This window comes from Lissotriton vulgaris, chromosome 2_1, assembly GCF_964263255.1.
Source record: "Lissotriton vulgaris chromosome 2_1, aLisVul1.2, whole genome shotgun sequence".
NCBI classification, from domain to species: Eukaryota; Metazoa; Chordata; class Amphibia; order Caudata; family Salamandridae; genus Lissotriton; species Lissotriton vulgaris.
The window spans coordinates 2,065,503,370-2,065,518,737 of record NC_141687.1 but is presented as its reverse complement, the minus strand read 5'-3'; the positions used below and the strand labels follow the sequence as shown (position 1 = coordinate 2,065,518,737).

At 41.3% G+C, this 15,368-nt stretch overlaps 1 protein-coding gene across 2 annotated transcripts in view; it reads left to right on the top strand.

The window, feature by feature from the left end:
- Positions 1–1,483: 1,483 nt before the first annotated feature.
- The window catches only part of GLDN (gliomedin), a 565,427-nt gene continuing 551,542 nt past the window's right edge, over positions 1,484–15,368 (top strand). For both annotated transcript variants that reach the window (XM_086958291.1, XM_086958290.1), the window contains exon 1: positions 1,484–2,214. In XM_086958291.1, the coding sequence (XP_086814417.1) occupies positions 1,822–2,214 (393 nt within the window). In that variant the 5' untranslated portion in view covers positions 1,484–1,821. The remainder of the gene's footprint in view (positions 2,215–15,368) is intronic.

Below are 15,368 nucleotides of genomic sequence, written 5' to 3'. Positions count from 1 at the left end.
CCTTCATGAATTAATAGTGACTATTTTCATGACTTATGTGTGACACTTTACCACAAACTGAGCAAAGGAATTGGGTCTAAGTTTCATCATTACAGAAACAACATCATTTTCACGATGGTTACGGCTCTTCCACTGGCAACAGACATCCCCTCTTTTCTATACTCCTCAGGTGTTATCTCTCCATCACACTACTCAGGTACTTAGTTGTAGGATTTTATTGGTGGTGTGTTTGTTTCTAATATATATACATTGCAGGTTTATGCGCAGTACAGTTGATATTTGTAGTATATTTCCACGTGGGGTTGGTTCCTATTCGTTGTAGGGTACTGTGTGATGTTTGTTCCTGTAGGTTTTCTCCACCGCCAATTTTAAGCTTTACCAATTTCAAATGTCACCAGCCGCCACTTCTTGTGGGCGTCATGGTGACGCTGAGATAAAGGGGAAAGTGCCAAAAGATCAATGTAGACAGATTTCTTTTTAGATTTTTGTTTTGGGGCATGTTTATTCTACAAGCCAATGAAGCCAATTCTGAGGACTCGTGAACTCAGCCACCCATAAAATTGCAATCATGGTCAATGTTACCTATATGCCCCAAACAGACACGAGGTTCTTGCTGAGAACACTGAAAGGTTTAATTATTTGAAAATCAGTCTATCTTTCCACATATTACAAATCTATAGTAGATCAAGTGTCTTTCCAAAATAGCACGTTCCTTCCCCTTGCAATACACCTTGAAGAATTTTCTTTGAGTCCAGTTAATTGTTTAGGTTTTGATTGTGTATTTCAGAGTGGTTTACTATGCGTGTTGGACTTCCACCGTCAACATAATAATGTACGAAAGAAAAATAAAAGACCTTTTTGTAAATTAACAGATATGACTGCCAACATCTTGGGCAGCTATCACACACTGGGGTGTCAATTAATTAATTTAAAAGCAAACAATGTCACCGAGACAGACAATAAAGGTACTATTTCGGGTAATGAGCATGTGTCAATGCTTTGTGCTTTGGTTGAAAGCGCTGCAGTGTCCAGCTAGCACTGAACAGAAGGGATATTTTGAAGGGCCTCTCACAAGTACATGGAACCGTGGTTCAGATCTCTAGTTATAAATGCGGTCTGCTCTGACATTTGAATAGGACTGACATGGGGCATTATTCCCTTCTTTTCCAAGAGCAAAAAAAAAAAAAAATACTTCTTGACTTGCAGACTGATCCTGAAGGCGTTTCTAACATTGAATACAGTTTTGGGTCAAAAAGGCAGACTCGGGCATGAATATGCGACGTGTCCTCTCTGGGAATCATGTTCCCTGTCTGCTACCCTCCCCCCGGGTGCCCGGCTCAGCCACACGCCTCTGCGATTCCTTACACATCATTAGTTTCCGACTTGAATGCGAGAAATTACTGTAAGAATGAAACTGCCCACGGCGTGCCAGGGCATATAAAAAAAGACGTCACACACACTCCCTCCTTCAAGCTCTGGTATAACTGCGAACAATGTTCATGACAATATCTTGATCAACTTTAGCGGTTGGTTTTGGTTTCGTACTCTCTGCCAATTTCTCCTGTACCTACCTACCTTCGTTTTTCACCTGTGCTGAACCTCCATTTCCTGGTTTTCATCTGCTGGTAGTTTTCAGGATGTCTTCTCTCGGCAGGCTTTAGAATTTCCTCTGTGCTGTTTGTCTCATCTATACCGTGAAGCGTGCTTTCTCGAACAGCCATCACCTGCCATCCCGGTACAACTTTCCCTCCGTTTTCTGCGCATTTTATTGGCTGTTTCCCTACACGCACTGCACTTAGCGCGGCTACGTCAGGTAGCATCATGGACGCCTGGAAAGCTCGTGCTTTGCACGCAGGCGACGGTGGCGGGAAGGTAAAATGCAACTGGTGGGGCCTAGCTGCTGTGGCACTACTCTTGTGTGCTGTGTTGAACACCGCGTGCACGATTTTCCTCCTGACGCAGTGGCACAGTGTAATGGATCGTATGCAGGAACTGGAGGGCAGCCGAGAGAGCCCCGATACTCCCTACCCCCTCAAGCAGCTCATCTCAGAGTTACAACGGCAGAAGTCCCAGGACCTCCCAGAAAGTCAAGTCTCCCGCAACAAGCGTAGCCATCATCACCTGCGCCATCACCATGACTACTCCGAGGAGCCCAATCACATCCGAGCCGAGAACGAGGACATGCTGATGATGATGACGTACTCCATGGTGCCGGTAGGTTGAACTTTCTTTGAGAGAAAACTATTTGAGATTGTTCAGGGGCAAATTACAGCATGTTGTTAATAGACGTTACCTTGGGGCAAATAGAAAATAACCACACTGCTTACATGCACAGGCCGGTTCACCTTACTAAATTACTTTTGGAGCAAAACAGGCATCTTGTTCAACCTAAGGCGCGCACCTCCAGAAACGGGTGTAGGGCTTTCTCCTATCTGGCTCCGCAGCTATGGAACAAACTGCCTTCTCATTTGCTGTCTCTCTCTAACCATCTAGATTTTCGTAGGAGCCTGAAAACTTGGCTCTTTCCCAAGTAATCTCCCTCTCACCCACTTTTTGCCCCCTGCAATGGTTAATTGCCGTTCCCTGCCAAGCGCCCTGGGACCTTTTTGGTGAATTGTTGCGCTTTATAAAAGCTTTTGACATTTGACATTTGACATATTGTTATCCAAGATAGATTATGTTTGCTTCGTCACAAAATAGCAGCTGGAGCCACAAAGTCTTTCCTTTTAAAACCATCCAGCTTTGTCAATGCTTTTTGGTGATGCTGAACAGCATCGATAAAAAGTAATGCCTTTTGACGGTGCGGTTTATTTTTTTTCAGAAAAAAACAATACTGTGATGACACAGCTGCTGTTGGTCACGTCAAATTTCTGTTGGCTTTCATGCGTCATCACGACGCAGGCACAATTTTCCATCATTTTTTATTTGACCTGTGTAAGCTAGTAAATTAGATTTGTCACTAAAAGAGAGAAAATCTAAGTGCTCAAAATGGCTTTTTTGGAGGGTTCGCAGCAATTTGCAGAGGTGGGCGGTAACACAACAGCGGCTAGAGAAGTAGACTAGGGTAAGCAACAGAGAGTGGAGAAAGAAGGGAAAGGCCAACACGAGGTCAGGGGAGAAGCACACAAGGGAGAAAATAACCCAGGGGTGGGGTGAGAATTACAAGAGGGAGATGGCAGCAATGGACTGCAAGGGGAAAGCAAAGTGCAAGAGAGAATAAGATAGAGCACGGGGAGAGAGAAGCATACTGACGACGTGAGAGCAACACAGAGGAGCATATTTACAAGCCCCTATCGCTACCACAACTTCATTTTAAGTGATGTTGTGATGGCGATAGGGTCTTTGTCTTATTTGCAAGGCAGTGTTAAGCCACTTAATTTGGCTTAACTCTACCTCGAAAAAAAGGCACCCTTTTACACTGTGCTTAGAGTGAAAGGGGAGGGCAATGGGTGTTGCGTGGGCATTCCACCACAACACCCTTTGATTTTGACACTGCCCCCTATTTACAAGGGCAGCGTGAATAGGAGGCAGGGAAAACTTGAACTTAAACTTGTGAAACAAGGAGAAATTCTTTAATTCTCCTCGTTTTTGCTGTTTCAATGTGTGCTGCATTGTGGACACACATAGGAAAGCAAAAGCCCATTGATTGTTTATGTGCAGGAAGGTGACTCTTCCTGCACATAAACAAACTCTGAAAAAAATGACATTTTGTAACTTCTATGTAGGCTGCATTGAGCAGCACACATAGAAGTGACAAAACACCATTTAACAATTCTTTATGTGCAGGATGGTGTCCTTTCCTGCACATAAGCAATCTTCCCCTCAATGCAGACACCCTTGCACTATGGTGCAAGGGTGCCTGCATTGGAGCTAGGCTGCTAAGTTTAGCACCAGCGCAGGGGAAAACACAAGGCTGCACCATATTGTTGTTAATATGGTACAGCCATGCGTTTCTGACATGGCTTAGCGTGTTGTTAAACCAAGGCGGCTAACACCACTCTCCTCCACTTCGTTGTGAATATGCTTAATAGTGTGTGGGGAGAGAAGCACTAAATGATTTTCACTGAGTGATAAAGCTAAAAGAAAAAAGTAGTTCCTATAAGTGAGCAGTGGAAGAACAGAAGTAAAGAGGCTACACTCCAGAGGAGTGACCAGCAAAAGATGGACAAGGCAAGCCATTGTATAGGGACGCGGAGACGCTCAGACTTTTACACAAGGTCCTCAATACATGTCAGGCAGAGAGAAATTACTGTGTGGAATTCTGTTCCACCTGATCACAAGTTGGTCGGTGTTCCCACAGCCAGTTTTCCCAAGAGTAAGAACCATGAACTGGATTTTATTGGCCAGGAAAAAACAGCTGATAAAATGACCTGAGGATATGACTGAAACAGACACAAAGCCTCTGTCCCTCTTCCCTACTGATCAAGGATGAAAGCTATACGTTCCCCACGACCAGGGCAACTTTTTCCCCTTGCTCCCTACCCTCTCAATGCCCCCCCATTCCACCCCCACACAGCAACTTGCTCCTGTCTCACATTTACCACCGGTTGTGAATAGGCGGTAAATGTGAGTGTTGAGTCCCACAAAACGGAATTCAGTTCCGTTTATAATCAGTAAATCCAAGTCTGCACAGTTATTCTATGGGGTTTATCTTGTAATTGGGTGTGCAGACAAAATATTGAGTTTTAAATGTCGACTTACAAAAATATTGAGTGCTATCTATAGTGAGTGAGAAATATCGACAGCAAGAATATCATAGTCAAGAATATCGATTTAATCTAAGAAATATAGATACAAAAAATATAGAAGTGTTTAATATCCTTTGCAAAAAGGTAGTTGTTTAAAATATAGATTGCTTAATTAGTGTCATGTATTTTAGTATATTTTTTAAATGTATGGGATGTATTATTTTTGTATAAGAATTGTTTATTTTTTGTAATATGTGTCACAGTTTTAGTAGTTATTAATCTTATTTTTATTGAATTTTGCATTTTTTAGTTCCATAGCAGGTTGTGGGTTTATAGGGGAATAGGGGGGAAGTAAGTTAATTATATTAAATGAATGATTATTTTTTATTTATTAATATTTATTTAAGTGAGATTTTATAGTGTTAACTGTGTAAATAATCTATAATTGATTAATTAATAATTGGTTTTTAATTAATATATAATTGGTAAATAATTCTGGTAATTGCGTAAAAAATGTAGGTGCACACTTTGGGGTCTATAGGGGTAAAGAATGGAAAGCAATGTATTTTTTATAATTAATAATTAGTTGTTAGTTGATATTAATTAATTTATTGAAAATTAATTATGGGAATTGTGTAATTAATTTTAGGTGTGGGTTGTGAGGTTTATAGGGGTAAAGGGTGGTAAGTAATTTATTTTTGATTAATTATTAATCAGTTGTTAATTGATATCAATTAATTTATTTAAAATTAATTCTGGCAGCATAGCGCGACCTTTCGTGAGTTTACCTCTCCTCCTTTTACTTTGCTATGTGGGGTGCCTCAGGGCTCCTCACTATCACCTACACCGTTCAACAACTATGCCACTCCATTGGCTAAACCTATTAGATCTTACAGCTTTGCAGTTCGTCATATGCAGATGGCACACGCATTGCGGTGTCCATCCCCTCTGATGTTGATGCTGTAGCCTCTAAGTTTAAGGATTGCCTGTCCAACATTCTCATCTGGATGCAAGAAAATTGTCTAAAACTCAATCCCAAGATTTAAGTCCCACTCTTTGGTTCTAACAGCTCCCTTTGGGATAAGTCTTGGTGGCCTCTCTCTTTAGGCACCCTTGTCTGTCTAGTGCAGAAATTACAAAATATTGAAGTGTGGTTGGATGAACAGCTTTGTTTCTCAGACTAAAAAATAAGATCCCCAAAACTAATAGGGTAACCCAATATTCTCAAGGAACTGGGTATAATCAATAAATATTGATTTATTATTTATTATTTATTAAATAAATAAGATGACATCTTTCTGCTTCCACCTTATGATCCTGAGGAAGGTCTTTCCATTTATTCCTGTAAATATGCCGAAGTCAGTTATCGTTGCATTAGTCCTTTCGTGAATTGACCATTGCAATGCCCTCTATTCGGACATACAGAAAAGGTTGCACGTCTGCTTTTGAAGAGTTTAAGATTGATCCAATTCCCAAGATCATTCATGACCTTCACTGGTTGCCAGTGACCAAAAGGGTCAAAATTAAGGCCCTTCGAATTATCTACAAAGCTTTGTACAGTGGTGGTCCTGCATTTTCTCAGAAATCTTTCTCTTGGTATGTGCCTAACCGGAATTTAATATCTGGCACTGCAAAAGTAATAGCTGTTCTCAAAATCAGGAAAGCAAGATGGGGAGGGCGAAGCTTCTCTTTCCTGGCCTGCAAGCTGTGGAACTACTTGACCGTTCTGCTAAGATCTGAATCTCCTTTAGAGAACTGTTGTAGACTGGCTTTATTTCATTCCTCTTCTGAAGGTTGGTTTTTCTGTTCTTTTCTCTCTGGCAGGAATGCTTGCGCTAGGACGCCTCTGCAAACTCATGCTACAAAATATCTAACTTACTTAGGACCTGTACTTTTATGTTTTGCATATCTTAGTAGTGACAAACAACTAAATTCGTTTTTCACTACTGTGAGGCCTACCCCTCTCATAGGTTAACATTAGAAATTCCTTAATACACTTTTAAGTTGCAAGTCCTAATCAGAGAGGAGTAGCCCGTTCATTTTTTATATCTTTGGAATGGTAATGATACATCCTCTTTCTGCTGAAGTTTGATTTAACATTACTGTTTTGGAAATACCACTTTTAAGAAAGTGGACATTTCTCTGCACATTCTGCTCTGTGTTACGTACAGCCAGACTCAAAAATACGCCTTGGTGGGTGACAAGTACACTTTGGGCCAGATGTACGACTCTAAATCGCATGCGTATGCAAAAACGAATAGGGCCATGTGCAATTCCTATTTAGTGAGTCGCTTGCTATTAGGAAGGGACGTTTCAAGGGCGTCCCTTCCTGATAGCGATTCTCTACCCCATGTGTGAATGTTTTCCAACCACAATTGCAGTCGCAAAACACTCGTAATTTACCCCCTCTTGTAGAGGGTGGTAATGCACTCAAAATGGGAAGGGGTCCCCAGAGGACCCCTTCCCCTTTGTAAATTCAGGGGAAAATATTTTTTAGGGGCAGGCAGTGGTCCCAGGGACCACTACCTGCCCTTAAAAAAATGAAACAAAAACGTTTCATTTTCTTTTTTTAAATGCATCCCGTTTTCCTGTAAGAAAAACGGGCTACATTAAAAAAAAAAACCTGCTTTACTAAAAACAGTCCCAGACATGGAGATCTGCTGAGCCCATCAGGCCACCATCCCTGGGAGGGCTAGCCATTCCTAATGGGGTCGCAAATTACAAGTAAGCGACTTATGAGAATATAGCATGTTACAACGCATGGTATTACTTCGCGGTCTATTACAACGCAGTCGCTACAACGGCTGCGTTGTTAGAACGCAATACATTTACATCGCAAGTCATTAGTTCAACTTGCTGTAGGGGGCGCACTGGAATTAGGAATAGTATAATTTACTATTCCAACTCCAGCGTGTGCAACAGTAGGAAATGTGTCGGAATAGTAAATTATACTGTTCCTTACGGTAGAGCGCCCCCTACAGTAAGTTGTTGTGGAAAACTGGCTGCACTTTAAAAAAAAGCAGTCCAGACATGGAGGTCTGCTGACTCCATCAGGCCACCAATGGGGTCACAAATTGTGACAGCCTCATTAATATGCAACCACACTTCACGCACCACCTGAGTATGCAATATCTGTAGCAAGCTTCTTTGGGTCCCAGGGCCATCAATCTGGTAGCACGCAAAAGCACTACCAATGACGTCCCTGCAAACATTATACTACGGAGCCTGACTGCGGCAGTGAACCATGCTGAAATTGAGCGTTCACTACGCACGTGGTCGTGTGTGCATGCCTTCAGGGATTAACAGAACAGAACTGATTCCCAGTTTTGGGCCAGGAGTGAGTGACTTGATTCACTTGTCGCTCTAAGTGAGTCAGTTGGGCCTCGAGTGCCGGCCCAGGCAGATCGTGTGAGAGAGACATTGACTCTCGACTCTTGTGGTGGTGCGTGCTGATCTTTGGGAGATTGAGGCAAAAACAAGTATGTTTTCTGTTTTCCCCATTGATTTTTCACTGGTTTTGACAGTGGCACTTCAGAAAATAACTAGATGCACGTCACTTTTCGTGATGAGGTTAGTGAAAGGACACAGCACCAAATAGAAGTGCTTCTGTGTGTAGAGGGAGTGTGTTGCAGTTTCTGGCCTTGTCCTTGGACATGGCGCAGTGCTTGACATGGGCGGGTACTCACCTGTATGGAGAACCAGCACTTTTAAGTTTTCTTCTTGTGAGTAACAGAGCATATCATTAGACACGGAGAGCACGTACTCACAGGTGCCTTACAGCATGCAGGTAATACTTCCTCCAGCTCTGTTTGTGGCTAAATCATAGGTCACCTCACTGGCTGGCTACAGCGTGTGATTGTACAAAAGAGCTTGCGCTGCAATCACCAGAGAGCAGTGTTGTCACTTGCCTCTATGACTGAGTAGTGTGCACTTTAATCGTGTCTTGCATAGTTATTCTGCTCACACCTGCCAATTCTCATTGCCTTATTATATGAAGAGGAGGCTTGATGCGCAGACTATAGTATGCACAGTCTGTCTGCCCATCCTGTTCTATGCAGTGTAACCTTGGAGCAGGCCGACTGTGTGCCCCGCCATAGGACGTGATATAATATGCAGATAACAGATTCTTTTTTTATGTAGCTTGGTAAGTGGATTACTGCTTTGAACTCAGATCCTTTTGTTACTTGCAGTTCATAAATTGTAAGCCTTCTAATATAGCACAGTGAGGTATGCAGAATACAACTGCTACACCTTTTAACCCTAACTGACTCATGCAACGCATCTTGTACATTGATTTACACACTTGTATGAATTATTGTCAATGTGTATGTTATGTAAAGCGCTCTGACACCCTGCATTGGGATGAGTAGCGCTATAAAAGAAATACAATAGTGCTATTTAAACTTGGTGTGTAAATGCTGGGACAGACCAACACATTGCACATTCTTACAGTGCATGCAGTTACATAAAGGGACTGAACAAAGTAAAAAGCATGCCTCTCTTAAGGTCCTGTGAAGAGATAACAAGCTGTGTGCTTTTGTTTCCCCTCCGTCGCATTTGCATTTCAGTGTGGGGTTCCAGGCCACGTCCAGCTAGGATACTAGATCAAATGGAGGCCTAATGGCCCCTTAACTTGGCCATTGTCTTTGGCCCAGCTGGATGTGAAAATAACAAACTGAATGTGTCCCAGTGCCTGAAAATGACACGGGGACAAGTTCATCATATATCTGGGGGACCCAACTTCTTTGTAGGGTGGACGGTGTTCACCCTGTGAAAATAGTGGGTGGACGCTGTGTATCTGCATGTACCCTAGACTTGTGCCCTAGTTGGTGTCTTCCAGTGGCTGCATGGTTGTTTCAATCCCAGTCCTGGCAATTCACAAATAGAAACTAACCTATACTGTTAAACGAACATCTGCTAATGTGACAGACAGGCTGAAGCCCTGTGGAGGAAATCAAATAACTATTTGTACAACATCCTGATTAGTAGTTCTTGCAAAATAAATTCACATTACCTTTTGGACTTTTGAGTGTATTTTTGTCCAGGGCTAGGGGTTAGTAGACTGGTGGCTCTGTCAATTTCTTTTGGTCATAGAAGTCAAGGTGTATGAAAGGACAAGGTCTCAGATTGCTTTTTTACTTCATATATTTTGACTTTTATCTAGAGATCTTTGCATTTTTGCATTGAGACAAGCCATTTCTAATATTAAATTTGCTAATTTTCCTTATTTAGTACATATACTCTAACCATTGGCATTAAGACAGGTGCTCAACTAACCCCTCCCACTATCTGTGTATTGAATAGAATTTATATTCATCCTTAAAATGGTTTTTGATGACTATTTCTGCACAATTTGAGAGTTGCTACCAAGTTAGGCAGTCAGCAAAATACATCATGACACGTGCCATCCATAGCTGGCAAGGTTTCAGATTGTTATGTGTGACATGTTCATAATTTCAGTGTGGTTATGAATGACATTTCAACCACTATAAGTGACACTTTCTTGCAAGCAAAAATCAAGCAATGAAGATGAGGAAACATAAATATTAGAAATTAGACCCTTTTGAGAAACGAGAAACTCTCTGAAGATCTAACACTGCTGCAAACGCCTGCTGCAGCTGACTATAATTAAAATGACAGCTATGGACATCTAGAAAGCAGGTCACATAGCTCCACTAAGAATTAACACCAAAAAGAGCAAGAACCTGCGTTTAGCCTGTAGAACTACTGGATCGAGGTAACTATTAGCGGCAATACTAAGTGTCTTGGACCTCTTTCAAGTGCTCGCCATCCTTTCTCCCCAGCACACCTCCTCCCAGGGGCGGCAATCTGAGGGATAGCCCCGGGCGCCACAAGCTCTAGCTACGTCTCTGGGCTGCAATATCTGATCAGCGGTTGCTTGGCTAGTGCAATGACATGACTGGCATATTTCTGTCACATTAGTGCACAAGCACAACTCTGATTTGCTAAAGCAGACGGATATAATTCCACACTTCTAATGCGAAGTCCTGTTGATTTCCACGTGGCTTTATCTTGCAAACTTTCAATGAGTAGAGTCCTTGTGAAGTCTGTTTTTGTTTTGTAATAGGCCACTAATCTGTTTTCTATTTTGGGCTGGCAGAATAAAACATTACCCATTGTACCTTGACATATGAAACCCTTAGCACAAAACGCTGGATTCCAACTATACATCCCTTCACAGGTGTGTTTTTTTTATTTTGTATTGAAATTTGCACTGACTGATGCAGCGAATCGACAACTTTCCCACGTTGCACTGTTACAATGAGCAGTCAGTCGGGCAACACCGTTCTCCCCTAAGCAGCCTACTTAACAAAATATTTAACAAGTTTAAGCCTCAGTTTAAAAAACCATAGCGATTTGGAACATGACAGCATTATTGTAATACGTAAGTAAAAAAACAAAAACATTAATTTCATGGTCACAGATGTTCACATTCATTTCAATGATTGTCTGCTATTAAAGTGAGCACACGAAGCTCAACACAAGAATCTTGATACATATGTGACCCAAAATGTGTGTTAAAAGACTGAAACCAACAGCCGATAGTTCTGTAACTAAAATCAATTTTTTAGTTTCGGATTCCAGAATTATTTTGAGACCTTTTTCCCAATGTCAAAGGAAGAACTGCCAAGCTCTGAGTTTGCATTTAGAAGGGTTCTCTGGGATTGAAGATATACCAGCAGCAGATCCAAAATAAACCATATAGAAGGAGCCTCTCGTCACTCACTCTCGACGGCCTGGCTCGATAAATCCCGGACGACCATATGCATAAGGCGATCGCGCGAACTTTGCAATAATAGTTGTTTTGAACCAGGGATTTTAGACGATTGGATCACATTATGATTTAATATCGCAGTTGAATGTAGTGGGTAGGATTACAGTTATAATTTCTGGAAATAACTCACTAGTGCACACAGTGTTGACCCTCATCGTTTTATCATTATTGGCAGATCCAAAATACTCAACTCCTCCAGAATGGCACAATACACGAGGTAGCAGTAGTAAGTTCTTTGGAGCATAATCATACAAAAGTGAATTAGATGAATAAACCTACAAATGCACACAATTTACTGCTGTTTGGTTATTTGTATCATTGCAGTGCTGACCATGTGTGCATACTTATGAAAGGTTGTGATATTCACACATTTGAAGGGGGCAGTCTATATTTACATGGTTGGTGAAAAGGCATAATTTTATATGTATTTCTTACTCTACATTTTGCAGTATACATGTCGCAACTTCCAACAATTACCTCATATAAACTATTTGGAGTGGTGAATGTTCTCACACTTTCTGCTCTGCTTGCCCTCTATATATTTTAGTTCAAGTTAGGACCTTCTATACCTTTTGGAAAGTGCAGTCTTTCAGGTTTGTAAATTCCCTAAAAGATATATTTTGTGGATGGTAATGATAAAGCATTTTCTGGGCCCACTTGCTTATCATTGGTCCTCTGATGGACCTTTATGTCCGACTGAGAGGTGGTGGGAGTTAACAATGACATCAATCACATTGCATTAACAGTGCAACCCATTGGGTTACACAATAAGGACCAAGAATCAGTAGCTATAGTTAAGGTTTATTACAAATCAAGTTCAGGTACACAACACTAACATCTTTATATAACGATAGAAAAACAACAGGTAAGCCCAAGCTCTGGAAAAAACTGAGGCGGACCAAGATTAGTCCGACAAGCAATTAAATCACAGCCATAAAAAAAGCAAGAAGAGGATTTGATGCTAAGAAAAGTCACAAGTTCTCTCGTGTACACATTTTGAATCCCATCCCTTACTCTTTTCAAAAAGGCCAACAAATATTTATCATGCTGTATCACCCGGAAGTTATTCATAGGTGTAATCAAAGAAAAGATAAGCAGGTTTCTAACTATTGTCATATCTAATGTAGGAAATAGAAAATCAATAAAATAAAGTAAAATATCCATAACCCGTAGCTGATAAACAATTTCAAGTCCATATTGTGTACTTCATCACAATAAATAATGTCCCAAAAAGTCTGCCAGACATTGGTAAAGTAAAGGAAGAGATGAACGCAAGGTAGTTGTTGTGAATAGATCCTGCATTTTTCTAATTTGTAATTCGAACCAGTCATCAAAAACGTGTTCCAGAAATAACATTATTAAAAATCTCCCAATTTAGAAAACTTCTCTTCCTATTCAATCTTATCCATTTTCCATTAACAATCTTGAAACCAACCTGAGGCTTACTGCTCCTAATTCAGCTCTAGAGATTGACGTTACATAGATTCTTTCAATTTATAAAACTTTTTTTCTTGTTCAATCTTATCCATATTATACTACCGATCCGGAATCAACCTGAATCTTTCTGCTCCTAATCCTAACTCTTTAAATTCATTCTCCCATAACTCAGTTATAATTATATTAAGTAACATCTTCCCCCAATTCGGCTCTTAATATCATCCACAATTATCCATTCAGTTGTTATTTCTAGAAATTCACAACAAAGCTCATGCCTTTTTACTTTTCCCAGAGAAACAACTTTTGACAAAGCATTTAGCAAAGAATGATGTATGCTTATTCCTGCTTATGTTATCGTAGATCATGACTCTTCATTAACCCTGGGCAAAGCACTACACTACATTTGCGTAGTTTGCGAAGTTTGCGCTACTTCGCATTACGTGAACTGCACATAGCACAGTGCAAACATGCGTAGCATAGACCAGCAGTAATTATTTGCTTGCTCGCAGTCCTTAACATCAAGTTGGAGACCGCGAGCAAGCAAAATGACATCCCGGAGAGACTTTTTCCTTGTTCACGATCAACAACATCAAGTTGCCGATCGCAAGCATAGAAAATAAACCTCTTGGCGAGATTCTTGAAGCAGGCAGGTCAAGTTTCTCACTGCGAGTGGTTGCGTATGCCCGCGACAGCTCGCGATGAGAAACTACCAGTCCGCGTTGAGAAAGCTGCCGCTCGAGTAAAAATCTACTCGAGCGGCAGTAAAAGACAGCTCGCACTGTGCAACATGCCGTTTTCAATGGTTGCACAGTGTGGACAAGCATCCGGCACTGGGCAATCATCGCGAACAGGGCACTACGCAGCTCGTGTAGTGCTACGCGTAGCTCACGTAGTGCAAAGTGCACTTTGCGTAGCTACGAGTAGCGCTACTTCGCAAACTACCCACAGGGTTACTCCTCATACCAAATCTTGCCACAAAGGCTTAACGCTACAAAGATTCTCCCATTCATCAGATGTACTCAAATTCAGAAACCTCTTTTGTCAATATTATTCATTGTATCATCCAACGGAATCTGATCAATTAGGCTAAATAATATTGAAGTAAAAGGTTTATGCGTTTAAGCAATGCTATAATGGATTAAAGGAGTATAGTAGAAACTAAACAAATATGGGTTTGATATAAGATGTATTATTTGGATATCAAAGGTGAATTTTGGTGCTAGACATTAGGACCTAAATATTAAGACAGTGAATAAATCACGAATAAATTGTGGAGGTTGTAGACTTCAAGAAATATTTAATAGGATATGTGACAGATTAAGAGGACTGTGCACCATGTATTGCCTTTCTTTTGCTATTTTCTTTCTTTTTTCTCATTTTTTACTCCCCTTCTTTGGTCTTTGACCTTCTATTTTCCACCTTTTTCCATTGTCACAACGCCCCTTGTTCTTTTTCTATTTTGCAGTTTTCTTTGATTTCTTACTTTTCTTTTCTCTTTACCAATGGTCTGATCAAATGTCATTCACAAATTTGCTTCTGCCCTCAGAGCAAACAGCAAGGGGCAGTAGGTCAGCTCATCTCAGCCATTGCCTTCCGGGCACTATGAATGATGTCATTCAGCCTGATCACATTTGTATAACTGCCTAAAAAGAAATGCAACTCAGTGGCTGGGCTGATTTACCAAACCTTAACTTGCCAATTATTATTATTATTTTTTTTTTAAAGCAAAAAGAACAGTTGATGGACAGAATGCAGAACAATGTCATACATTCACCCCAGTACAAAGATCTGGGTCTAAATCCATAGTTTTTTTGCTCACCATGCCATTCCAGTTTGGACCCATCCATATGCAATTCAGTCTTGACCCTGCCCCAATGGGAACAGTCCAGCTCGAACTGCCAAGCCAGGTCCTCCCTGGACTGGAAACAAGCATCCTAGGGCTGGTTTCAGGCTTTCAGCCCTCATCAGCCAGGATAGCTTGACTCCAGTGGCATGGAGAGCACAGGACCCACGTCTGAGCATACCCATCCCACTCAGGGTGACAAATGCAAAAAGAACAATTGATGGACAGAATGCAGAAAAATGTCATCCATTCACCCCTGTACAGAGATCTGGGCCTAAATCCATTGTTTTTTGTTCACTATGCCATTACATGTTGGACCCAGCCATATGCAAATCAGTCTTGACCCTGCGCCCAATGGAAATAGTCCAGCCCATACTGCCAGGCCAGGTCCTCCGTGGACTGGAAACAAGCATTCTTGGACCAGTTTCAGGCTTTCAGCCCTCATCAGCCAAAATAGCTTGACTCCAGTGGCATAGAGAGCATGGGACCCACGCCTGGGCATTCCCGTCCCACTTGGGTTGACAAATGCAAAAAGAACAATTGATGGACAGAATGCAGGACAATGTCATACATTTACCCCAGTAAGAGATATCTGGGCCTAAAT